The 26,199-nt window shown below is 41.9% G+C and overlaps 2 protein-coding genes and 1 long non-coding RNA gene across 15 annotated transcripts in view; 2 read left to right on the forward strand and 1 right to left on the reverse strand.

Annotated features, from left to right (window-relative positions):
* Nucleotides 1-13,850, forward strand: uba6 (ubiquitin like modifier activating enzyme 6). Of its 8 annotated transcripts, none has more exons than XM_054777933.1 (32): nucleotides 1-55; nucleotides 504-573; nucleotides 1,657-1,751; nucleotides 2,346-2,374; nucleotides 2,477-2,571; nucleotides 2,631-2,742; nucleotides 2,923-3,003; nucleotides 3,108-3,230; nucleotides 3,317-3,440; nucleotides 3,519-3,622; nucleotides 5,112-5,174; nucleotides 5,276-5,352; nucleotides 5,442-5,508; nucleotides 5,623-5,766; nucleotides 5,839-5,985; nucleotides 6,068-6,148; nucleotides 6,255-6,332; nucleotides 6,664-6,845; nucleotides 6,927-7,032; nucleotides 7,114-7,203; nucleotides 7,317-7,397; nucleotides 7,487-7,615; nucleotides 8,675-8,726; nucleotides 8,801-8,864; nucleotides 8,942-9,011; nucleotides 9,082-9,153; nucleotides 9,239-9,362; nucleotides 9,447-9,640; nucleotides 9,727-9,854; nucleotides 10,193-10,280; nucleotides 10,359-10,453; nucleotides 12,640-13,850. In XM_054777933.1, exons 2-32 carry the CDS (start codon nucleotides 533-535, stop codon nucleotides 12,779-12,781), a joined length of 3,078 nt encoding a protein of 1,025 aa, XP_054633908.1. In that variant the 5' UTR covers nucleotides 1-55; nucleotides 504-532; the 3' UTR covers nucleotides 12,782-13,850. The 8 variants fall into 8 exon arrangements, with proteins under 8 accessions (XP_054633908.1, XP_054633907.1, XP_054633905.1 ...); XM_054777932.1 differs by having other exon boundaries at nucleotides 13-55; nucleotides 507-573; XM_054777930.1 differs by having other exon boundaries at nucleotides 15-55; nucleotides 483-573.
* Nucleotides 13,750-26,199, reverse strand: part of polq (polymerase (DNA directed), theta) — an 18,614-nt gene continuing 6,164 nt past the window's right edge. For 3 of the 6 annotated variants that reach the window (XM_054777925.1, XM_054777924.1, XM_054777923.1), the window contains 20 exons: nucleotides 25,939-26,132; nucleotides 25,705-25,829; nucleotides 25,319-25,562; nucleotides 22,296-23,586; nucleotides 20,543-21,767; nucleotides 20,327-20,458; nucleotides 20,041-20,237; nucleotides 19,439-19,646; nucleotides 19,175-19,368; nucleotides 18,466-18,594; nucleotides 18,217-18,391; nucleotides 17,458-17,578; nucleotides 17,241-17,341; nucleotides 17,078-17,160; nucleotides 16,908-17,009; nucleotides 15,818-15,929; nucleotides 15,057-15,181; nucleotides 14,751-14,886; nucleotides 14,585-14,685; nucleotides 13,750-14,469 (listed from right to left, as the gene is read on the reverse strand). In XM_054777925.1, coding sequence (XP_054633900.1) covers nucleotides 14,356-14,469; nucleotides 14,585-14,685; nucleotides 14,751-14,886; nucleotides 15,057-15,181; nucleotides 15,818-15,929; nucleotides 16,908-17,009; nucleotides 17,078-17,160; nucleotides 17,241-17,341; nucleotides 17,458-17,578; nucleotides 18,217-18,391; nucleotides 18,466-18,594; nucleotides 19,175-19,368; nucleotides 19,439-19,646; nucleotides 20,041-20,237; nucleotides 20,327-20,458; nucleotides 20,543-21,767; nucleotides 22,296-23,586; nucleotides 25,319-25,562; nucleotides 25,705-25,829; nucleotides 25,939-26,132 — 5,109 coding nt within the window. In that variant the 3' untranslated portion in view covers nucleotides 13,750-14,355. Of the gene's footprint in view, nucleotides 14,470-14,584; nucleotides 14,686-14,750; nucleotides 14,887-15,056; nucleotides 15,182-15,817; nucleotides 15,930-16,907; nucleotides 17,010-17,077; nucleotides 17,161-17,240; nucleotides 17,342-17,457; nucleotides 17,579-18,216; nucleotides 18,392-18,465; nucleotides 18,595-19,174; nucleotides 19,369-19,438; nucleotides 19,647-20,040; nucleotides 20,238-20,326; nucleotides 20,459-20,542; nucleotides 21,768-22,295; nucleotides 23,587-25,318; nucleotides 25,563-25,704; nucleotides 25,830-25,938; nucleotides 26,133-26,199 lie in introns of those variants that run through there. The other 3 variants (XM_054777926.1, XR_008570579.1, XR_008570580.1) reach the window with 3 other exon arrangements.
* Nucleotides 16,291-25,944, forward strand: LOC129182173 (uncharacterized). Its single transcript, XR_008570581.1, has 3 exons — nucleotides 16,291-16,445; nucleotides 18,440-18,569; nucleotides 19,197-25,944. It is a non-coding gene; the product is annotated as an uncharacterized LOC129182173 (long non-coding RNA).

Here is a 26,199-nt window from a genome sequence, read left to right on the forward strand (position 1 = left end):
TTTCTAACCAGTCACAGCCATTCATTCGCCACAACTCTGCGTGCACACTGACAACGTATGAAATATTTCTTCTTGTTAGACATCGAAGTGTAACATACTCTACCAGAAATATAATGAATATATCAGCTGCCTCATTCGGCAGTGAGTTTCTGCTTTTATTTTATTTTTAATCGATTACGCATATCCCATGTCCTCGCCACCGGCACTAGGCGCAGTCTCTAGGCTAGCTAGCAGCACCTGCTAACGTTGAGCTTTAAGCTAACTTTTTAATATATGTTTTTGTTGTCTAAAGAGAAGCAGTTCCATTTATGTGCTAAAATTACTAGCTGCTACTTACATTACAGATAACTACATTAAGCTGGTGTGTAGTTTCGTTTGCTTTTCAGCTATAACCTCGGGGCGTTGTTCTTTTTAAATGGTTGCGCTCGAAATAGCAAGAATAGTTTGACAGCTCCTCTGCTCACCCCTGTTTGTTTTAATAGGTCGTGTCGTTATCTCTCCAGCAGTTGATTACCCCCCATCCCCTCCCATCATGGCTGAAGACTCGATGGAAATAGACGACTCTCTTTACAGGCAAGTCTTTGCCATTCGTAAGGAAATGTCAGTTATTTATTTCAGACTGAGATCCTATTACCTCAAATCCTCAGTGGATAATTTGCCTGTGCATTATCACCCCAGAAGCAGCCTATAATCAGTCAATTATGCCAGTACAGTATTATGTTGTCAACAGTGGTTGTGTCAGGAAGGGCATGAGGCATAACAAAAACCAAGCCAAAACCATCCGTGTTATTGACTCGCTGTGGTGAACCCTGACAGGGAAAAAGCTGAAAGTGGAAAAACCTTATCAGTAGTTGCCATTTTGCAAGAATAGAAAATGGGATAATGGACAGAAAATCAGTGGTGTGCCAGCTGTCCCGTTCTTTTAAAGTGCTACATGAGAAAAGTAAAAGTTAATTAGGGGTGTCACAAGATCTCGTGGGCAGTAGGTATGGAACAATAGTAAATTAATTAATTAATTTCACACAATAAATGAAAATAAACTTGATCATTTTGCCATTCAATACATTGTCATGTGCATGCGTGTCTGTTTTCCTTGTCTCTCACCGACAGACAGGCACGACGAGAGTTCACTCTGTGCATTGGGTTTAGCTCCTCGGCTGTTCCATAGAACAACGGCATGAAAGGAGTGAGCCCCTTTTTTCAGTCAGACAGTATGTTTGTCTCAGTGGGTGGAGGCAGTGCTGGTAGTATGCATAGTAGAAATTAAATGAGTAGATTGCAATGTTTTGTTCATATATTTTTTTATTGTACTTTTCTTAAAAGTAAAGTAGAGATGGGCGGGTGAAGCCTCATGAAACTTTGAGGCTTTCCTTCAAATTGTGCCGGAACAGATTTGGAGCATTGGTGTTTCAGCGTGAAGCAACATTAGCGACATCTGGTGGAAGACTGAAGTCAAAGCAATCTATGTCACTAAACAAGTCAATGTTGTTCAATAGCTTGGTGGTTATTATATACACAAGTTAGTGCCAAAATAGCCTGTCAAAGCAATGGCAGCCACCAATTCAAGTTTCAGACCATCAATACGTGCTGTGACGTATGACGCTTCCAACATAATCGGTCACGTGACATTTGCAGAACGATTTTCTTTCTGTCCAGTCGCCAGCGGTATGTGTTGGGAGACAGCGCCATGCACCAGATGGCCCAATCCGCAGTGTTCCTCAGTGGATTGGGAGGGCTGGGAATAGAGATTGGTAGGCTACCACGTCATTGTCACATGCACTCACTGGTACAACTTTAGGTACATCTGCACAGTCCAAGAGTTTTATCAGCAGTTCTACCTTCATAAATAAAAGAATACTGAATTTTATTTGCATGTGATATAAAACAGTACTAAATCATACTGAGAGGTGTTCCTAATATTTTGATTACCTTATATATTAATATAATACTATGTAGGTGTGGTAAAATATTGTGAACAGCTCTCAGTGTGATGCAGCACAGAAGACCTTTATGGTTACTTTTTAACCACCATTGATGAAAAATATTAGCAGTAAAATGCAGTAAGGAGCTCTTGGTGGCAGTAAAAAACACAATAACACTAATTGGAGAAGAATAAAATTAAATACAGGAATAATAAAGGAAACGTTAATGGTGTACTTGTGCACTACTACAAACTACAACCACATTAATAAACATTGTTAAAACTGGGCAATATTATCTTTGCAAAGGCTGATGTTTTCTTTTATATGGATCTCATTAGATTGTGCAGGTGTACAATAAAGTGTCCAATGTGTCTTGTACATACAAATGGAGATCTGAAAATAAGCAACTTTGTGTTTTCACAGCAAAGAATATTGTCCTTGCTGGTGTGAAGGTAGGCTCTTCTAACTAACATTTCATTTGCTGTATCATGTGTTTGCAGTTTCTTATTGCAATTGTTGTATGTAAATATTAAGGATGGATGTCCTTTGTACAGGCAGTCACCCTTCATGACACAAAGGAGTGTGAAACCCGGGATCTGGGTTCCAACTTCTTCATTCTCAAAGACGATGTGTTGAGCCAGCAGAAAAGGTAAAAAGCATATTGACTTGGGAAAAAAAAAAATCACCATTTGTGTTATGTATCCACAGGGCAGAGGCAGTTTGCCCTCGAGTTGAAGAGTTGAACCCATATGTCCATGTTGATACATCCGTCTCCCCGCTGGATGACAACACTGATCTCAGCTTTCTCCGAATGTATCAGGTATTACTTTACTCACTCATTCACTCACTCAATAATTTTCCATGAAAGCTAAGGTGTCAAGAAAAATGTCTTTGATTAAGATTCAATTTTGAACGGTTGTATGTTTACTACAGCAAACACAGCATACATCTATTCTTGATTCTACCTGTTGAAACTTTCCCCTATGCTTAATTTTTCCAGTGTGTGATTCTGACTGAAGCCAGATTGAGCCTAAAGAAGAGAGTGAATGACTTCTGCCACTCGCAATGCCCCCCCATCAGAGTAGGCCTTTTATATACAAAGTAGAGCAATAGCAAAAGTCTCTGCTACAAACGCATGGCAACACAGTCAGTCAAATGTTGATATAAACTACATTGTCATGGCAGTTCATTGGCTGTGACACATATGGCATCTGTGCACGGGTCTTCTGTGATTTTGGAGAGGAGTTTGAAGTGTCCGATCCCACTGGAGAGGAACCCAAGGAGATTTTTATCCAAAGCATCACTCAGGTACAAGTGACATTTTTTGTAGTCTTAAGTGAACATCGGTGCCTTCCAGTGCCCTCTTGTAATGTTGTTGTCGTTATGCTGCTCAGGAGAATCTTGGCGTGGTAACCTGCCTGGACAACCAACCTCACGGCCTCCAGACAGGCCAGAGTGTCGTCTTTAGAGAGGTCAACGGCATGGTGGAGCTCAACAGCACTGCAAGACAGGTTACAGGTATCACTACATGGAGAAATTCAGATTCCAAGGTGATTTGGTAATGAAGTGAGCCCTATATGGTTTGTGTGTTGTTAGTCCTTTCCCCTCACAGTTTTACAATAGGAGACACATCCCAGCTACAAGCATATGCACATGGTGGTTTCTTTGTCCTTGTGAAAACTCCAAAGATATACAAATTTGTAAGTTGACACGACACTTCTGAAAATACACTCCTGATCAAAATTTTAAGACCAGTTGAAAAATTGCAAGAATTTACATTTTGAACTGTTGGATCTTAATGAGGTTTCTACGTAGAGCTTCAAAATGCAAAAAGAATAAATGGGAGTGAGACAAAAAATATTTAGAGTAAACCATTTATTGCAAACAACCATTAAACTGAAATAGGTTGTTCATCAGCTGATCAAAAGTTGAAGAACATAGCTCCTGCCTAAAATATAAATACAATTAAAAAAAAAAGGACTCAGTAATGAGTAGCTGTGCCATTCTTGTTATTCACTTCAAAAATTGGTTTGGTCATGCTTGATGCCATTGTTCCTGGAGGCTCGTGAGAATGTTGCTTTAGATGGTGAAGGTGGCTTCATGGAGGGTATCCACTTGCCATCCATACCCAAATGTCAATTGGCTTTAGATCATGGGAACATGAAGGATTGTCCTAAAGAGTGGAGTTATTCCTCTGGAAGAAGTCCTTTGTCATGAGGGATGCCTCCTGCAACATCTCCACTTAGCCAGCTGCCATTTGACGCCCCTGCACAACCTGAAGCTCCATCGTTCCGTTAAAGGAAAAAGCACCCCAGATCATGATGCTGCCCCCTCCTTTGTGCCATCTTCAAAAAACTCAGGTGGGATCTCCTTGTCATGCCAGTAACTTTGGAAGGCATCAGGACTGTTTTATCAGAGAATAAAACTTACTTCCACCTTTCAGTGTCCCATGTTTGGTGCTCCCGTGCACAGTCAATTTTGTGGCGTTGAAGGAGACAAAATCTTTGAAGACGTTTTTTCATTTTAAAAGTCTTCTCTCGCAGATGCTGTCTGATCGTTATTGGACTGCACTCGCCACCAGTAACAGCCTTCATTTGGAGCAAGGATGGTCCCATGTCTTGACAGACAGCCCATCGATCCTCCAGCTCAGGGCTGGTGACATTTTTTTGGGTCTACCACTTGACTTTTTTGTTCCATAACCCTCAGGATTTTTTCCATAACCCTCAGGATTTTTGAAGAAGTTTAAAATGACTTACGGCATCCAACCTCAGCAGCAATGGCGCGCTGCGAGAGGTCTTACGTATGCAGCTCACCAATCCCACCATGTTCAAAGAGGGAAAGCTTTTTTGCCTTTGCCACCAAGAGATCATAACAGTGTAAATACCTGACAGAAAATCACATTGAATGCACATTTTTGCCAAGATTTTGGCTTTTAAAGGTGGTGGTTTTAAACTTTTGATCAGCTACAGCCTATTTCATTAATGCTTGTTTGCAATAAATTGTTAACTCAAAATTTCTTAGTCTCACTACTATTTGTTCTTTTTGCATTGTGAAGCTCTACTTATAACCTCCTTAAGATTGAGAAGTGCAAAATGTTTTCAACTGGTCTCAAAATTTTGATCAGGAGTGTATGTAACAAATAGTCGTTATATATTTGTTTGTGGCCCTGAACTTGTGCAAAATTTTCAGGAAACGATGAAAAGACAGTTGTGGGATCCTCAGGTCTTGACTCCAGACTTCAGTAAACCAGAGGTAAGGATTCTGAGGACTGACTGTACTGTTTATGCTTACATTTTCTTCTATTACTACTGTATTACTATTACTATTACTATTATTTTCCTCCTACCCATCAGGCCCCTCTACAGATCCATGCTGCCATGTTGGCTCTGGACACCTTCCAGGAGCAGCACAATAGACTTCCCAACACTGGGTAAACAAAATATGTCTATGTTGCTACTTTTTTTGTGTGTCAAAAGTTGCCACGTTCCTTTTTGAGGGTTGTTACTTTGATGCCACCAGCTGTTTACAGGATGCTGACCTTCTACTTAAGATAACAGAGGAAGTGAATGCAACACTCAGGAACAAAGTAAGTTCTTTTATTTCATTTTTGTGTAATACTTAAAAATTCTAATAATTTGTTGGTTTTTGTCTCACTCGTGTAAATGAAGATTAATCACTACTCCCTGCCTTCCACCTTCAGGCTCCTGTGAATGCTGAGTTGGTGCAGTGGCTGTCGAGGACGGCCAACGGGACCCTTCCTCCATTAGCGGCAGCTGTAGGTGGCATCGCCAGTCAGGAGATTCTTAAGGCCATTACAGGGAAGTTTGCACCGCTACAACAGTGGGTAGGTCTCACCTCTGAGGTTTGTTTTCTGTCTCGTCTGCTCTTTAAATATTTTTTGTTTTTCGTTGCGTAGTTTTATCTCGATGCCATCGAGATAGTGAAGCCACTTCAGTCTCTGCCTGCTGATGAGTTTCTTTCTCGGGGAGACCGCTATGATGGACTGCGAGCTTGCATCGGTCAATCGCTATGCGCAGAGCTGCATAAACTCAGGGTCTTTATGGTAAGTATAGGCCAGTACATGAAGAGTGTTTTTAAAGTCCACCACGTTCAGGTTGTAAATGTCTAAATGTCCTCCTTTGCAGGTTGGCTGCGGTGCCATAGGCTGTGAAATGTTGAAAAACTTTGCCCTGCTTGGAGTGGGATTGACCAGTAGCTCAGGAGAGGTGTACTTCACCTTTCATTGGGTTTAACCACATTTCTGAGTCATGCAGTGATGATCTTATTATATACTAGATGAAAATCTAACACGCCATATTTTTCTGTCCTCAGGTGTGTATAACAGATCCAGACCTCATAGAAAAGTCCAACCTGAATAGACAGTTCCTTTTCAGACCACAACATATACAGGTGAGACGATTCTATCAAGATTTAAATTTTTCCTAAATTATTCTTAATTATATAAACTTTACAATTCATAAAGAAATATGATTTTATTTGATATTTATACAGTATCAGTCATATTTGGACAAACCTTTCAATGTTATCAAATACGTTTTTTTTTTTTCTTTTTTTATTGATACCATATATTAGGTAGTTGTTTATATTTACTTTATAATAACTGTGTATTTATATAAACTGTTTGTAAATATGCACATTATTTTATATTCAGATATTTACAATTTATTCATGAATTATTTAAATCATTAAAATATGACCTGATCTGTTGTCATTCATTTAGAAACCAAAGAGTACAACAGCAGCAGAAGCCACCCGGAAAATCAACCCTGACCTACAGGTGGACGCGCATCTCAACAAGGTGTGTCCGGCTACTGAAGGCATCTATAGTGACTCCTTCTACTCCCGGCTGAACCTGGTAGTCACTGCGCTGGACAATGTAGAGGCCAGGAGATATGTGGACAGGTGGGTTTAGCTGCTACCTCTTAGTAATTATGAGATATTTAGAAGTAAAGGAAGCAAGCTTATTTGACTCTTTTGCTCCAGCCGCTGTGTATCCAATCAGAGAGCTCTCCTTGACTCTGGGACCATGGGAACTAAGGGACACACAGAAATAATTGTGCCAAATTTGACAGAATCCTACAATAGCCATGTGAGTACATGTGCAGACACACACATTCTTCTCTTGAAGAGTTAAGACGTACCTCTTAATTCTTTGAACTTTCTCTACCAGAGGGACCCACCAGAAGAGGAGATCCCATTCTGCACCCTCAAGTCGTTCCCATCTGTCATAGAACACACCATCCAGTGGGCCAGAGACAAGGTAGGCCCACACAAAAATAATAAAAAAAATCAAATTCACTGCACAATCAAATTCCTGTTCCATGTAAGTAAGTAAGAATGTTTACTGTTTGCTAATGTTCTCATTTCTTCTAGTTTGAGAATGCGTTTGTCCAGAAGCCCTCCATGTACAATTCGTTCTGGCAGACCCACACATCAGCTGAATTGGTGCTACAGGTACAAAGTCTTGTTTTTTTTTATCTTGGCTATAACACTCTTTTCCTTTGAGTGTTCCATAGTGATTTGTGTTTTTTGTGTCTGTACAGAGGATGCAGGCAGGGGAAAGTTTGGAGGGGTCGTTCCAAGTCATTAAACTGCTGAACAGGCGGCCCCACCATTGGGAGCAATGCATAATCTTGGCTCGGCTGAAATTTGAAAAGTATTTCAAGAGAAAGGTAATGAGGCATAAGGACTGAAGGCTGCTGACAACTAAGTAAATGACATTGTTATTTTTCCATAATATGTTTTATATTGTAGATGTAGTACAGTTAATTAATAAAATAGTAAATTTATTGTAGAGCTGAACTGCATCATTCGAAAAACTAAAGACGTTAACCACTAGGTGTGTCACAAGATCTCGCAAGATTAAAACGTGACAAGATTTCTTGTTCATAAAAAAACAGTCTCGTGGGCACTAGGACTGTGACGATAAAAAAAATGAATGAATCACACAATAAATGAAAATGAACGGGATCATTTTACCGGCCTCAATATATTGCCGTGTGCATGCGTGTCTGTTTTCCTTGTCTCCTGCCTCCAAACAGGCAAGAAGAGGTTCACTCTGTGCATTGGTTTCAGCACCCTGGCGCGTTTGTTCGATAGAACAACGGCATGAATGGCGTGAGCCCTTTTGTCAGTCATATAGTCTCTTTGTCTTGGTGGGTGGAGGCAGGGCTGGTAGCATACACACAGAGTGCAGAAGAGTGTAGCCTCGTGAGGAGCAATGCAAGGTAACGTAGTTGAAATGAAATCAGACAATTGCAATATATTGTCATATATATTTTCTTTGTACTTTTCTTAAAGTAATGTTAAAGTCTCGTCTTGTCTCGTTCCCACAGACCCAATCTCGTGTTTCGTCCCGTCTCGTGAACTGAGTGTCTCGTGACACTCCTAGTAACCGCCAGAAACACACTGGACAAAAGTAAAAGGACACACTTCTTATCTGAATGAACAATAATTGTCAGACTCTCCTAAAATCTTAGAAATTCTGTACCTATCATGGCCACATGACCCAGTACTTTTGTCCATATTGTGTATTACGAACACCTCTCATCAATATCAATCAAAAGTGAGTTATTAGAGTATTATTATTTTTTAATTGGTGGATTTTTTTAATACAGTTCTCACTGTATACTGTGTGGAATGATCTGATCAATGAAGCTCCATGTATACTTGCGTGTATTTTTTGCGTACACGCACTATTAACGTTTTGAACGAACTGGCTGTTCCTACAGGCCCTACAGCTTCTGCACTCTTTCCCACTGGACACAAGGTTAAAAGATGGAAGTAAGTTTTCTCCAAAATACATACACAAACAAATGCAATTGCCAACAAAGCACATTACTATCTCTTTATGTCAGGTTTGTTTTGGCAGTCCCCCAAAAGACCACCAGCACCCATTGAATTTGATTTAAAAGATCCTATGTGAGTAAAGTGCTTTTGATGTTACAGCTTTTGTGTGCTTCACAACTCAGCTTACCAAACTGCACTTTTGCCTTCAGGCACCTCAGCTTTATTGTCAGCACTGCCCGACTCTTTGCTGGCATTTACAGCATTCCTTACTCAGAGAGGGTAGGTCACCTACTTGGACATGTGCATACTCAAACAACAGGCTTCAGTGCTTTTTTTACTCTCCTTCCAGGACCTTTCTGAAGAGGCTGTGGCTAGAATCCTTTCAATTGTCAAGATCCCAGAATACCAGCCCTCTGTCAAAGTATGCTTCATTGTCACCAATGCGGATTCTAAAACTAAGCGTTTTAATGCTCTCAATTCATTTTGGATGATTGCCTTCCTCACAGCCCATAGAGACTGACGTGGCAGCAAAGAAGCCTGATCAGATGAAGATGCCTCTAAGTAGTGAAGAGGAGAGGGAGGCCATCAGGCATCTGCAGCAGGCCATTACTGGCGACGGTGTCAAGCCAGGTACAGCAAGGAAGGTCTTTAGCAGTATCTAATGAATGTTAAAGCAGTAGCTACAGAGTGTTTTTGTTCTCATACGATGTCTAGAGACGTTACGGATGACGGCACTGGAGTTCGAGAAGGACGACGACAGCAACGGCCACGTGGACTTTGTTACATCAGCATCTGCCCTCAGAGCTAAGATGTACTCCATTGAACCCGCTGACAGATTCAAGACCAAACGCATCGCTGGCAAGATCATCCCCGCCATCGCCACGGCAACAGCCGCCGTGGCAGGACTGGTAAGGAGAGGGTCATGGTCTTTCAGTGGATGTAATGTGTTGGTGAATTTGATGGGTTGTATCCATTCCTATCTGTCATGTCTTAGGTGGCCCTGGAGCTGATAAAGATCGTTGGAGGCTATGGCTTTGAGTCTTTGAAAAACTGCTTTTTCAACTTGGCCCTCCCTGTAGTGGTGTTCACTGAACCTGCTCCTGTCAAACAGACACTCATCAGGTACTAAGATGTATACCTTGTATCCTTAATTATATTTGGTACATTGTCACTGCCCAATGAAAAGAATGCTTTGTTTCGTACAACTTAACTGGATAGTGATGTATAATCTACATCTCCAACATACACACCAGCCAGAACAGTAGGTATACCCAATGAAACTATACTGTACATTCATTGGAAAGTCTGTCTTTGCAGTGATCACATGCATGGGCATAGACATCCACAATGTATTCCATCGGTCTCATGCATTTCTGTTTACAGTTGGATGAAGTTGGGACTTGTGTTTTTAATACCTTCTTAAATTGTAATGTAATTCCCAAACATGTGGTCTCTTCCAGGGACAACATCTACTTTTCCATCTGGGACTGCTGGACCATCACCGGCCGTGAGGACTTCACCTTGTCAGACTTCATGAATGCAGTCAGGGTGAGGAACATTTGTGCTGTGTCATTGGCATTTTTTTCCCCTATCATATTTTCACTACAATTTGTCGTATATATTTAGGAGAAGTATGGAATTGAACCCACGATGGTGGTCCATGGTGTGAAGATGATCTATGTGCCTGTTATACCAGGACACACAAAGAGACTTAAACTGACGTAAGTGCTTCAAATTCAAACATTCCATTTATTTAGAATATTGTGTTCTACGGCTATATAAACATGGAACCTACCAAAAGAAAGATAAGACTCCCATCTTTCATCAGGGAAAAAAGTTTGTTTCCATCTTTTTCCATTCTTTAGTAATCAGCAGTAGAACATACGTAAGTTTCAGGAAAATATCAGTTTCCGACTAGAAAAGGGGAGAAAACCAGCTTTTTGTGGAAAGATACATTTCATTTTGACACACATTTTTTTTGCTTTTGTGACAGCTGAAATATCTAAACAACTATACCAACATAACACAGAAAATGGGTTGTTTTACATCAAAATAACAATTTACAAATAGAACACCATGGACTATTTACAATTTTCACATTTGGAACTGAACTGCTTGTGCACGCGTGTGAGCGTCTGCATGCGTTAAAAATTTCCCTACAAAGCGTAACCTGCACGCTACACTCCTCCACGCTCTCTCACATCCTCCTTCCTGTCATGTGTGATTCTTCCATTCAAATGATCCCTGCAAGCTCTTATGAAATGCACTTCTGCCACCTTGTGGCTGTTTTTCTGTCGTAAACGTGCTCTGAAATGTTAATGCATTAGTGCAGAGTTGCATTATCACCTCTTTTTGCCTTTCACGCAAAAAAACGTAAAAGATGTATAAATACGCCGGTATTGAAAGATTTAATTGTGAAGTTCAAATAGTGGCTGCCCTTCCAATAGATGCTGCTTCCCAATTGTTTGCCCTGTCATCCACGGAAGATCACTTAAAAAAAACAACACTATCATCTGCACGTAGATTTTAACGATTTTATAATTAAATGTCTTTTTTTTTTCCTTTAATAATAAGCTTTTGTTACAAACATTAATTTGTGGAATTTAATACGGTTATGAAAACATTTCTTCAAAGCATTAAAAATAATGCAGCTCAAGTATTGCTGAAGTTACTTTTTTGTTACACAGCATGACCAACAATATTGTTTGGCTTTTGTAACAAACCTCTCTGAGTCAGGTTACTAATCTAATAAAAAATACATCCAATAATAGATAAAATTGAAAAAAATGGTTGTGTAAAATACTTTTTGGGTAGGGCTAATCATTTCACATGGTTATAGATCAATTTATGGTGTGATTTAGAATATATGACATAAAAAAAAAAAAACTCTCTTCAGCACAATAGTAATTTATTGACAGTCCCTAGTGTAAACAACCAGCGGTTAGAGCAACACTTCCCGTGCAAGCAGAGGCGGAGGCACAAATTATTCACTGGGGTGGCCAAGGTGAGACCAATAAGTTGATACCTGAAATGTCTAGATGGCTACTGGGGGGGGGCACCACGTAGCTCCGCCACTGCATGCGAGCTCCCCGCACAATAACACAGCAGTCCGGGCACAGTGAGGGGGAACTACCGCTGTAGCTACGGAGCTGAATGTCCAACGTGAAACTAACTTCACCACGGTACAACACGGACATGTCTGCATGGTGGTGTTGCGTTTTCTTCTTCTTGTGGGTGGCGGGTGTCAAGTGGCAACCAGCTTTGAGGCGCATTACTGCACCTACCATGTTGAAGTGATACGAACGTGATACAGCAACCGGATCGGCCCGATCTCACGGCGGAAGCCGATATCATCCGTTCTTCAAAATACAGCGGATCGTCAGCCGATCCCGATCCTGAAGATCGGATCGAGACACTGGATTGGGTTGTGAGTGAACAATGGCAATTGAATAGAGAAGGGCTCTGGAACTGATTCTAATAATTACAACAGTTACTTTTATTGCAAATGTTGATCGGGAATAAACATCAAGTTAGCAGGAAGATTAGGAGGGGTGGGGGTGCGAGCCTTGTGTCAAAAATTGACATTTTTATGGGTTTATCAATTATTTTTTTGCCATTCGCTGGTGGGCTTGCAACACAACCTCTGCAAAAAGTGGGGCTGTAGTGTACTTTATAAAACAGCCTAACAGTTGGATGAGTATTTATTTTCTCATTTGAACACCGTTTTGTGTCCTTTTTTCCCTCCCCGTTTCAATTGCACCCGTTAGGCAGCATGCTAGTTTGGCCTGAATTAATAACGACATCCATCGTCCTTAGCTTCAAGACTTAAACAAACCTGTCAAGATAACCTAATTGGACTACTACAAACATTAGGACTCCAACCTGACTCTCTTTTTTTTTTCTACAGGATGCAGAAACTGATCAAGCCAGCAGTGGGCCGCCAATACGTCGACCTCACGGTGTCATTCGCACCTGAGACTGACACAGACGAAGACCTCCCCGGTCCTCCTGTTAGGTACTACTTCTCCCACGATGGACACACACCCTGATGTCTCCACACCACCCGTTACATTAATAAATATATACTGTTGGAATGACCAAGAAGTGGTCTCAGCACACAGCTCCTCATGGAAGTCCAGCCTTGCTTTGCTGGGACAGAGGAACATGAGGCTTCCTGAGTAGCACTTAACTGTACATGTGCACATACAGTATGTTCTCTGCTGTTTTTTGTTTTAACTCTGATGATGAATTGTACAGCTCCACTTGTGCCGATGCCTTAATGAAGACCCCCTTTTGTTTGTGGCACTGAGCCTGATTATCGTGTTTACAGAAACATGCACACTCCAATCATCGTCTACAATTTACTTGCAGCTGTTTGTTTTAGAGGTGTAATCACTCAGTGGAGATGCCAACAAAGATGCCAGTTATTTTGGCGATTACAGAAAATCAACGTTACCCATAATTTATCATGACAGTGTGAGTTACTGTTTTTTTCAAGCATTGGTTCACATTGAGGCACATCCACATCAGGACTATGCATACTTGCTAGCTGTAGCTCCTCCTTTAATCATGTAGATGAAGACGTCATTGATCTTCACGCTGCTTTATTTCTTGGATAACAAGCAACATCTTTCTGGTTTCAGGATTTTTGTTTCACTTTGTGCCAATGCTGTGTATTTACTTCTTGCGTCTGTTTTTGTTGCGTATCTGACAAGCAGCCCTGTTTCTGTTGAAAGTGTTCATGCTCATCCCCTTTTGAATACTCTATCATGTCAAGGTATTTGGAAGGAAAACAAATCTGTGTTCCACCTGCACATGCCTTCAAACACATTTACCTTCACACTTGTTTTATTTTGTGCAAAATGTCTCTTGTACACATTACCAGATGTGCAGAGAATGTCCCAACTGTAAAACAACATTGATAATGTTCTAATTCTTGTGAGAAGACAAGTTCAGTGGATCAATAAAATGTGAGTTTTGTGAGTCACACACTTTCTAACAGGAGGATGTCATCAAGATGAGTTTATTACATTCAAGCAATGTCATAAATACAGATGTTAAGATACGAGTAAATGTTTTACAAGAAAAACCTTGGCACAGTAATCAATAAATATGTTCATAAAGTTCATTTAGACAAAGTGCAATTTCATTCTTTATGCAGTGATTAAAAATACTGTTATATACACACAAGTAAGCATATTTATCAATTATATAACATGTATTATGTACTGTATTGTGTTTATATTATATACACTGTGCATGTAAATGTGTGCGTGTGTACACACACACACACACACACACAGTATACCTGGTAGGGGTGTCACGAGGGATTTTAACATTATAAGAAAAGTACAATGAAAAAAGATTACAAATCTAAGAATATATCAGTGCTCAGACCAATCCACAAAGTGAAACCTCTTCCTGCCTATTTGGAGGCGAGCGACGAGGAAAACACACGCATATACATGGCAATATAATTAGGCCGGCAAAATGATCAAGTTCATTTTGTGTGATGATCGTCCAAGGCCTCATGCCCATGCGACACCTTTCTGCACAAGAAATCTACTTTTATTTTTTTTACTTTTCTCCGAAAAAAAATATATCTTGGTGTTTATATAGTACATTAAATATCCAAGTCCTGCAAATTCCCCCAGCTGGGTCCTACTTTTACTTTGGCTTTTAGCTTCACGTAAAGTTTCACTGCAGTCTCCATCTCCCTCTTGACGATCTGAGCCACCTGGCAGAGAACAAAAGTGGTGTACCTAATGTTGTGACCAGTGAACGTATTGACTGGAATATAGAATTTTTTTTTCCCTAGAAAAAAAATGTCTTATCTTTGGGTATCGTCCTACCTGTATGAGATCCTCCTCCGTGGCTTCATAGATGAGTTCGTCATGTAGTTGCAGCACAAAGTAACCTCCTCGCAAGGTTGCGCCTCTATGAGGATGTCTGGCTGTACCGTGGACAGTTACATCATCACAAATGTTACACAAGGTGTTATGTTGTGTGTTATGTTACCAGAGTGTGTGTGCTGGTGAGACAGCGGCGCTTTCGGGTACGTATTTTGTAGTCGCCTCTGAATGTTGACAGTGGCGAGTTTAACGATGTCTGCTGCAGAGCCTTGAACTGTTGTGTTCACTGCTTGGCGCTCGGCCTGCAGAAGACAAAACAAGAAGTTCAAGAAGAAAACAAAAGAACAGATTTAAAATGTTTCATTGCAGTGCGTTTAGAAAAATCATACGATCATATAAAAAAGTCCAAGTTTTTATATGTAAAAACTACTGACACTACCGCACACTTCACATTGTGAGTTTTATTGCTTACGTGGGCTTTGACGTGAGGATTTGTGTTGGTGATTCCAGGAAGGTATCTGCGACGTCCCGTCAGAGTGTGAACATAACCATCCTTGATGCACTTCTTCACTGTTTCTCTGAGGAAAGAGTTGACCCCTAAAACACACACACACAAAAACAGCTTCAGTGGTACCTCGGTTTCTAGTATTCATTTGTTCCAATAGGTCAGATGAAAACCGAGGCAATTTTTCCCCATAGGAAATCATGTAAATCCAATTATTCCATTCCAGACACCCAAAATATTAACAAAAAATACATTTTATAGAGAATAATTGTAGTTTTCCATGCAGAAAACAATGGAAAAATAATTATGACAAATGGGTGGAATTTATTGTTGATGTGGACTTTCCATAAATTCTGAAGGGATCGTTTCTTCACATTGCGGCATGAGAATATTCACAGGCACAGTCCTAAATAATTTCATAATAATAAAAACAGTAATAACCTAAAGTGCTAAATTTACATGGTCAGAGTAGGTGCAGCCATCATTTCACCGTGGGTCCCAACCCCGGAAACCTTCGTATCTAATTCTACTAGATAGGACACAACAGTTTATTTTTCACTTTAAAGCGGATTAAAAAAAAAAAAGTGGAACAGCATGGAAGTAACTAGTACTTTCAGTTGCCTTGTTGGCTCATCTGTCACCAAAAGTGAGCCCAAAACCTGAGCCCACATGAGATGGTGCATGTGTACCTATTGCTGTGTCTAGTGAGTGTATTGCGTAAAAGGTACCCTTGTATCTGGCCTTAAAGCTTTCGATGTAGCAGGCGGCATCGTTCTCTTCCACTCCCATTTGTTCCCCTAAAGACTTGGCTCCCATCCCGTATATAATTCCATAGCAAATCTGAAAAATAAAAAATAAAAAATGCAAACTTGAGCACTCCCATAAAAGCTTTGACATAAGCTTTGACACTGGTCATAATTTTATGTAATAGCAGCCCGGAGCGTTTATTTACCAAAACCGTAAAGATAAAAAAAAACAAAAAACTTTATTACAATGAATTTACAAGGAATTACATTTTATTTTATCCTTTAAAATTGCTTTTTCCCCTAATCCACAACAGAGAATATAAAAAACCTAATTCAAAATAAATCAACACGCAAACAATGATAAATAATATCGCTCATTGTTTTCTGCGCCCTGATTGGCTGTAGACCATTGTCAATCAATCTCCTTCATGCCGCCCTGCGTGTTTTCTGTGTCATCGCTAGCTTACTTGCTTGCTAGCTAGCAGCTTGTAAATTAATCTTCCGTTCGAAGGACTGCAGCAGTATGTTTTAACAAGGATACAAAAATGCTATACTGTAGTACAGCGGAACGGCGGGAGGACGAAAAGTCACAGCAGAAAAAAAAATATGCGTGAGTGACTTATTAACTTCTTGTGTCCAACCTGTAGGTTGATTATTAAAATTCAAACGTAGGTTAGAACTTAGAGAAATGTTTTTGCCTGTCTGAGAAAAGTGTATGGTGAGGGGTTTAAAAAAAAAAAAATGAAGTTGGCTACTTTGCAGATTTCACTTATTGCGGGCTATTTTGGTAACCTATCTCCCGAGATAAACGAGGGAACACTGTATGTCTATTTTATCCCTAATAGCAAATGTCAATTTTTCCATTTCCTGCCTGAGGGCTTTTACCCAGGTTTTTAAAAAACGTAAGATGATGGGGTGTTAAAAACAAAAGAAAATACAGCCACAGCTGTTAATGCTCATGTTTTTTGACCTGGAACTTATTCATTTTTGTATATCGCACACGCGACGACTAAGTTAACTGAATACAGACCTTATCTGGAGAATTTCCGATAAGTGTCAGCCATGTTTGTACCTGTTTGGCTTGTTGTCGTAGTTTGTCGTCGACAGTCTCAGGGTCAACACTCTTCCACTCAGCAGCGATGCAGCGAAACACGTCAGCCCCTCCATTTAGCACCTGTCACCCACAGACACACAAGAGGAGGGTCATAAGGTCATTAACTGATGCTCATGTGACGTACTGACCTGCAGCAGACGACGATCTTTGGACAGGTGAGCCAGCACCCTCAGTTCCAGCTGGGAGTAATCGGCCGCTAATATCATAGCGCCTGTAGCATAATGTACAAAACATCATTTGAGGCCAACATGGAGGTATGGATAAATGTGAGTAAATGAACATATCAGGGACCTGCAAAGGGGACAAAAGCGTGTCTCATGCTGACAGAGAAAGACGGGCCTTGACTGGCACGCTCACTGGGAACAGATGGAGCCACGGAGCGTCTCTTCTTTCTGTAATATTGACACCAGCAACATGTATGGAAGCAAAATGCACGCAATCAAGTGGACTCGCAAAGCAATATCTTTGGAAAAGCATATTTGTACCAAGTGCAATATTGATGACATACCCGTCTTTGCTCCTGTAGCGGCCAGCTTGTGAAGGTGGGCTCTCACCCACCACTGTAGGCATGGAAATGTCAAAGTCTTTGGGTACATTCTGTATGTTGGGCTCTGTGAAGCTCACGCGACCTAAACAGACAGTAAAACAGGATCATAATATGCAAATTACTGTAAATGCTCCAATTTACATCGCTAATCGATGAACCGCTGTGTCCTCTATAGATGCCAACAAAAGCAAATAACTGCCGGGGTCTCTAATTAGTAAAAAAAAAACATTGGCATTAACAGCTATGCCTGTAGACAACATCCTGATGTAGTTTTGTCCTAAATCCACAAGATGGCATTTTGAAGTATCATGGGTGGTCAGCACCCATTAGCTTTATCTACCTCTGCATGCACTTTAAATGGTTGGTTGTGCTTCTCAGCTGTCGTGTGAAACTAATGCATGTTAGACTTGCCGTACTGTTGTTTACAATGAACTCATCAGTGGTATTAATGCTGGCTGAGGAGTTTGCTCCTTGCCATTATTGCAACATTGGTTCTGTTGCTGCAGTGTTTTACAATGTAAATGTTGTTCATAGCGAGCATGTGGTCAAAGAGAGCTAAACTTTTCCTTTTCGCTTTCTCAAACACAAGTCATGTTTAAAGTAAAAAAACAAACAAAAAAAGTGAAATATGATGAGTCTTCCGAATTATTGCCTGCTTCCAATTCATGTCCCGTTGCCTTTGCAGTGTAGGTAAATAAATGCTTGCTTAAATGCTTGTACCTGTAGCTGTGTGTGTCTGGGCTACGGGGTAGATTCTGTCCATGGCCAGTGTAGCGTGGTACTGCTTCTCCCTTTGCAGCGGGAACACCACTTTAGTCAAGGCGTTGGTGATCCTCCGCCACTCTAGGATCACACCTGGGAGCGGATGCAAAGGGCGGAGCTTCTCCAGAACATCCTGACAAAACCATTGTATACTTTTTTGTCTCTTTTATGTCTCAAACAGTAAGTGTGTAGCAGCAAGTGGTTCACCTTAGTGGTGCTGAACTGCTTCCCAAGCCGAACTCTGCCACCCCCTCTGCGGGTGTAGCCCAGGGTCTTCTTGCTTTTGGGCGCCGTCACGTCACCGTTTGGAGGTAGGTGGAGCTCTAAGAACAAAACCTGCAGAACAAAGTGCACATGAGCTTGTGCACTATAGCGTACGGTACAGTATATACTGTATAGTGGCTGCTACTCTATACAACCTAAAAAGCCACCAGTCGAGTGCAGACTCCAACATTGTACACCTTCATATATACTCATTTCTTTCAGTCTCTGTTTAAATGCCATTGTTAGGATTGGGCTCTCCAGGTCACTAGTATGTGTAAGTGACAGGAAGAAAAGCTCTAAATCTTTTGGGGAGAGGTCACTGCTTGTTGATTTGCATGTATAAATCTCGAGACATTTTTATTTAGGGTGTACTCACTTTTGTTGCAAGCAGTTTAGACATTAATCTCTGTGATTTATTTTGAGAGAATAGTAAATTAGTTATACACACACTGTACACAAACATTGAGTCAAAGTTTCATTTCTTCAGTGTTGTCCCATGAAAAGACAATCAAATATTTGCAGAAATGTAGGAACACTCACTTTTGTGAGGTACTGCATATTCAGCTCAGTACTGTTTTTTTAACCCTACTTTTTATATATAATATGTTCAATATATTCTATCACACAGATGACCCACATGCAAACATCTCACCTGTGCTATGTCATCAATGCAGGTGAGGGAGAAGCTGTGCCCCGCCAGCTCATATGCTTGGCATTCCAATGCTTCCAGTTTGGCTTGCATCACATGTTTTTGTCTTTCACACTCTTCTACACTGAAGCCCACCCCGTTGAGTTCCAGCAGAGCCAGACACACTTGGCAGGGCATCTCCACCCTCCTGAAGGAGTCTGCACATGAGGCATCAGGACACATCATGTACAAAATTACGAAGAGTCTATTTTTCTATTCTTTTCATACCCAACATGCCGTCTTTCTCTAGTAGAATGCTAAGCTTGTTCATGACAGCGTATACGAGCACGCTCGTGGTGGCTGCCCTCACCCGAGGACAGTATGCGTGTGCGTTCCCAAGCCCGTCCAACAGAGGAAGCGCTTCCGGACAATAAACAGTCACCATGTTTGGCAGAGTCCTCTCCTCACTGCCAGGGTCCAACAGCCAGCATGCCACCTTGAGGAAGACAGTAACTGCTTTGGTGCAGATAGTCATTTTAATTTACAGATATCAGATATGCAAATCTTTCATGGATTAAAGCAGTTCCTCTGTGTCTTAATAACATGTCTGTGACATGCTTCAGTCAAAATACTTAAAGAGAAAAATACAGCACACATAAAAGCCCTCTCTTAACAGCCCTGTTCAGAGCAGCTGGTTTTGGGGGAACCTGAAGCGTCAGACAGAGCTCGCATGTGCAGCATATTACGCGTTATCCCTGTGAGTAAGCATTATCCTTTATTTTGTTAAGGGATTATTTATTTCTGTGTTTACTGTATCTGGGATAAAAAGTAAAGTTAATTTCAGCATTTTCCACCAATTTCCTCATGCCTAAAGAGCATAGTTCTCTCACCTTGGGGTCTTCACAGTTTTCCTCCAAGCTGACATCACAGCTCAACACCAGCATCTTGTACGCCTGAATGATGTCATACGTAACCACTACACTCCCTTTAGCTGATGGCCTACTGAGACGTCCCTTCACGTGTTCGAGCCGCTCACCTACAGATAAACTCTCATCCAGGGCGGGAGGGGCAAGACTCAAACTCAAACCTGAGAAGCAGTGGAAAGTTTCTTGTCTGTGGTAAGTATATGTGCATAAATGTGTGTGTGTGTGTGTGTGTGTGTGTGTGTGTGAGTACCTTGGCTCTGCTCTCGCTGAAAGGATATGTAGTAAGCATCTCTAGCTCCCCAGCAGATAGACAGTCCAATCAGCACTGATCCATCACTGCCTCTTACAGGGAAACCATCAGCACCATGGAGCTTCTGGTGAACTGTTTACATAAAAGACATGCACACTGTAAAACAAACATTCTATTCACATTTTTCTGAAAGAAAAATGCATCTGCATTGATCACCTTTCTTATGTTTCCCTCCAATTTCCCCATCTGACATATGCTGGTGCTCCTTCTCCCAGGCTAAAGCTAGAGCGTATCGCTCTTTAGTTTTCCACTCCTTGACGAAGGTGTGGAAAAGCCTTCTGTCACTGGACACGTCAATGATGGAGAAGGCGCTGCTGGAATTGGTGGAGGAAAGCGATGCATCTTGGGAGAGCTGGAGAGAGAAGCCCTGGTAGGAGTCCGGTGGTGTGTGCTCACAGGGAGGCTGCAGCTGTGTGGTATTCACAGGTGGAGGAGGTTCTGGTTTGTATTTTGGATGAGCTCCTGGTTGGTCATTATTGGGACACTTAGAAGTTTTCTCGGGCAGAAGACCTGAGGGAGTCGACTGTTTGAGCGGAGGGATGGCGAGAGGCGACTGAATAGAAGTAGTAGTTAGTTTTATTCTGGGCGTCACAGGCGGTGTCTCCGGAGTGGGTGGTATAAGGTCCCTGGCAGAGTCTGGCCTCTCTGTTACCGTCTCAGTGACCTCTCTTGATGGTTGTGATCCTACAGAGTCCCTCTCAGGGTCATGAGTGATTGCCACCTGCGTACGCGGTTGACCTCTATCTGGAGAATGAACGGTGCTTAAAGGAGGATTTTGGCTGTTACTGCCTCTTTGGGCCAATGTGCTGTTTTGCACAGGCTGATCAGACATACTAGGCCAGCGGTCAAAGATCTCCTGCAGACCAGGACTGCAATAAAAGCTGCTCTCAGCTGCAATAATGACTTCTGGTACAGACGTGGGTCCATCGTCCTTTTCTCCGTTTCCCATGTGTTTTGAAACTTCAGCTTCAGCTTCACTTTGTGGCCCAGCTTGTGCAGGTGACGGCTGCTCTTCAGGAAGAACATGACCTTCCAGATGGCCGCCCTCCTGCCTCTCTAAAAAGTGTTCGCCCACCAGCAGTGAGTCTCCCCACTCTGACAGGTTGAAAGATGATTCTCCCCACTGGATGGCCTCGTGCTTCTCTGCTTGCTGGTTGACAAGCAGCTCACTGCGGCGTTGCTCTTGTGTAGACAACAGGTGGCGTCCGCATTCGGTCTCCTCGTTGACTGATTGGTCAAGGTCAGCTTGATATGGGCTCAGAGAGTTCTCATATAGACTGTCAAACAAGAAGCTGCTGCTTCGGTTTGGATTCTCTAGAGCAGCATTAGCCGCTTCATTGTTACTCCGATCTGCATTATTGCCACCTTCAACAGGAGAATTCTGCAAAAACATGAGAAAATTGCCTTTAAATCTCCTCTATTATGAAAAAAATGACCTTTTAATGAATTTCTAATATGTGCCCGTAGAGCCTGTTCATGAGCAACTAACTAGAAAAATCTATCATCACCCTCACTTGTTTGCGCCACTTCAGGAGGTAAGAGCCGTTCAAACGGTCACCTTGAAGGCCGGGTTTTCATGACATCATGAAAGAAAAACCTTCCTCATGGACTGCCTCTGGCCCACCCTTAGCTAGATAAGCCCCGCCTCACGTATATGCCTGAGAGGCTTCTCTACACAACTTAAAACCAAGCCTGGTGCTCTACCAGCTATCCATCAGTCAGCTCAAGATATGGGAGCTATAAGTGTGATCATTGTGTTTTTCTTCTGTGAATAGGCTAACCTGGCATGATGTTGCTATGCTATGCTATATTTGTGTTACATTGTTTTATCTAATATATACAGTACATTGTTTATCATTTGGTGGAAAAATGTCAAAAATATGGTGTAGTTGTCATGATCGTCACTCACCTGACCACTGGTGTCCAGGATGAGATCCATCTGACTGTCTGTCAGAGAAATATTGAACTGGGGGCATGTATTGTCCTGGGCTTGAAGTCCGGTTCTTCCCTCATCTTTGTCCTTCTGCTCCACAACTGCTTCTACCATTTCCTCATTGTGTATATGACCTGCTCCTTTTAAATCCTGCTGATGTCTTTTATCATCACTGCGTTCTAATCCCGGCTGGACAGTTATCATTCTTTCAGTCTGCGTGTCCAATTCAAAGCTGTCGCCAAATGTCTGTTCCTGCTGTTTGGTGTCAGGCTGCATTTCTTCATCTCCTGCGTAAAGGTCAGGAGATGAAAACATGTCCACCTCTGCGCCCCGCGCCCTCCTTCGCTTGGCTTCAGGTGACAATAATGGGTCTGAGGCAGCACTGGAGTCTGCTTTTTTCTCCTGCGGAAGAGTTTTTTGGGCGGGAACAGGAGCTACCTCAGCAGGATCATGTGGCCGTTTGTCTGTTTGTATGGAATGGAGAACTTTGTTTAGGATCTGCGAATGCTTCAGTTTTCCTGGCTGCACAGGAGAGACACCGAGCCTTGAAGTACTACCAACTTCTGATGTCTTTGTGGCAAAACTGCGGTGTTCTTCTAACCTGGAAACTGGGGCTCTTAACTGAGGAAGAGGCACCGAAGGGAGATCTGGTTCAGGCAGTTGTTGAGGTTGAAGTGCAGGGCTGGACACAATGTCAGCCAGTTCTTGTGTCATACTCCTTGGAAGCCCAACAGGCCCATGTGCATCCTTCTTTCTGACTGAAAATTCACTTGTGCCTCCTTCGTACTTTCTATTCTCCCTATTCTCGTCATTCTTTTCCTTCTGTAGCATTAAAACTTCAATGCCTGATTTGTTCCTTGCACTCAAATCTTCCTGTCTATGCTCCTCCAGTTTTGCCTCAACTTCTATCACCTCAGAGCCTGAAGTGGGAAGTGTCACATTCTCTTTTCCTGGTTCTCCTTGTTTCATGTGTTCATTTTCTTCTTTATTGCTCTGTGAAATAACATCAGCACCCACAGTTTTGTTTCTCCCTCCCTCTTGGCCTTGTTGTGAACTATGGACAGCAGAAGCACAAGGGGGAACCATTGACGGGTGCCACTGAATGCCCAGCAGTGCCAGGTCTCCCTGAAGCAGGAGCTTTGCCTCGGACACAATCGCAACAGCTGCTTCCTGCTCTGTCAGGGCCTGCCCTCCGCTAACCCACACACAACGGAGGTTCCGGCGCTCCACGGCTTCCACCTCGCTCTCATCCACTGCACGCTTGGAACTGAGGAAGTAGACAGTAGACTTTCTGCTAAGGTCATGGTGCAAAATCGTTAAGTGGTTGTAATTAAGCAGATCCTCTTCAAGGGTTAATATTGTGGCCACACATACAGTATCCCTCAAAAGTCAGTACTTCCCCCACATTTCAGCAACCAGTGGAATTAAAGTACCGTACATTATATCTTCTTGAGGGACAACTCTATAGAAATGAAACCACAATAGGCTTTAGGAGTAGTACAGCTTGTACAGTACAGCAGGATAGATTTACTATCCACTGACAATGAGTCGACACAAAGCCAGTATTTTCTACATAGCTGGAAACATCAGTAGACTCTCTTGCCTATAGTCAAGCATAGTGCCAGCGGCATCATGGCTGCATGACTGCTTCCACCACTGTGGAGCTGCGGTTCATTGTGGGGAAACATGAATTCCAACAAGTACTGTGATATTGTGAAGCAGCGCATGATCTCATCCCTTGGAAAACTGGGCCACATGGCGGCTTTCCAACATAACAAGTCCCAACACACCTCAGAGATGACAAATAACTTGCTGAGGAAGCTTAAGTATGTCTCTAGTAGTGATGTCTGGCTCGATATTGAAATATCAATACCTCCAATACCAGATCCTTATGCTCTAAGATCGATTTTCAAATCAAAATATCGATACTTTGATGCTAAAGTCATTTGTGGTATTGTATATCATTAACAGGAACACAGTGGAAAGTAACTAAATGACACTTGTCTAAATGATATGCAGTTGGTGGAACTACTTTTTCTTGCGCCTGGGTAAGTGCATAATGCGGAAGCGCAGCAGCACACTGCTCAGTCGGTCAGTGTCAGTTTGTTGAAATGATGGCCAATCGTAAACAAAGCCATGTGTGAATTGTGAATTAATTTTCATTCTTATAGTAGGTTTTAATAATTAATTTAAATGGTTGTGTTATTTCAATTCCTTTTTTATTTTTGTTAGTGTGTGAAACAATTTTCGCACATTTTATATGATTTTGACCTCTGTTTTTTCTTTTGTATACTGTAATAGCTTGGCTACACTCTAATACATCAATATACTTAAGAGTTTTAAATAAATGAATAAGCATACTCTGATGTATTTTTTTCTTTATGTTATCAGCTATGCTATGATTTCAAATGATTTCACTAGTTTTTAAAATTTACCAGACACATTTGGTAAGTATTGGTATTGCCAATACCAGTCTGAATTTTACTCTGTATCGGATCAGAAAGGAAATCAGTGGTGTCGCACATCACCAGTCTCCAGATTTGAATTTACTTGAGGACCTGTACAGTATCCTCAGGCGGAAGGAGAAGAAGAATAAGGTGGAGGAGGGCAAGGTGTCTCACATCCAGCAGCTCTGCCACTGATGTTATCAGGAACGAGTGGAAGACGATTCCAGTATCAACCTGTGCAGCTCTGGTGAATTCAATGCCCAAGAGGATGAAGGCAGTGTTAGATAACAATGGTGCTCACTAAATATTGACACATTTGTGTGTTTACTTATTTTCAGTGGCTAGTAAATTTATTGTGCATTCAAAGCTGCACGTTGACTACTCTAAGTTATATCACAGTTTCACTTCTATCCAGTACTATCGTCCCCTCACAACATATAATAAAATGGTTGTTGAAATGTGAGGCGTGTACTCACTTTTGTAAAACAGTCAGCGTGTTGCCAAAAGAACCAGCCTTCATGCATGTTTTATGAACACTCATACCACAGCTACCTCTTAAATGGGACAGCGTTCCTCAGGGCTTTCTCCACTTCAGCGACTGAAGCTCTGGCTAGTTCGGCGACAGTGCACAGACCTTGTGCATAGAGTGCTCGGGCCCGTGTCGCGCTGAGGAGGGAGACCCTCACCAAATCCACCAGCTCGCGTTGGACACCGAAACTCAGTCTGGTCTGGTACTGGGACAGCAGCAGCTCCATGTTGCCCCAACCCAGACGCTTGCAGAACACTGTCACCATACCTGAGGGATGGATGTTGAATGTTGCAGTCATTAAATAATCATGACATTTAGTTGCAATAATGTGGGTTGTTAGCAACTGCCCTGATCAACTACTGTATATCAACTGCTTTTAATACAATGCCGATTTTGTATGAGTACGTACCTGCATATGTAGCAGCAGATTGCTGGAGAGACTGCAACTGCCCACGGTTGCAGTTGTATTTTGATGCAACTGCCCCCAAAGGCACCTCATTCACCAGATCCTGCAGTACAAGAGTGGTGAAGAACCTGTGTGGGGATATCAACCCATATATATATCATTTATCATCTCCAACATGTTCTGCATTCAGTACAAGAAATATATAATTTACATACTGTAAATACACAACAATGTTACCGTTTATGAATGGCCATTTGTCTACGCTGCTTTTCTGTCTTAACCACCAGTTTACCGCTGACTGAGCGAGCCAGGAATCCCTCCTGGATGCCCACCAACTCAGCTACTCTCTTCATGGATGAGGACAGCTGCTCCAAAAGACAGAAGAACTGATACCAATCAATGGTAGTCCACTCTGCATATAATGGTGTGATCTGCGGTGGGGGGAAGGTTGCATTTTTATTACTGCTCTATGTTTGAAATTGATATCATTAGTTGTCG

This window comes from Dunckerocampus dactyliophorus, chromosome 6 (genome assembly GCF_027744805.1).
Source record: "Dunckerocampus dactyliophorus isolate RoL2022-P2 chromosome 6, RoL_Ddac_1.1, whole genome shotgun sequence".
NCBI lineage: Eukaryota > Metazoa > Chordata > Actinopteri > Syngnathiformes > Syngnathidae > Dunckerocampus > Dunckerocampus dactyliophorus.

Excerpts from the sequence above, each read along its gene's own strand:
- uba6 (XM_054777927.1), top strand. The coding sequence starts at position 114 with ATGAATATATCAGCTGCCTCATTCGGCA. Across the intron at positions 3,004-3,107 it reads CGCAATGCCCCCCCATCAGA|TTCATTGGCTGTGACACATA; the intron begins GTAGGCCTTTTA and ends TTGTCATGGCAG. Across the intron at positions 9,641-9,726 it reads CAGCCGCCGTGGCAGGACTG|GTGGCCCTGGAGCTGATAAA; the intron begins GTAAGGAGAGGG and ends GTCATGTCTTAG.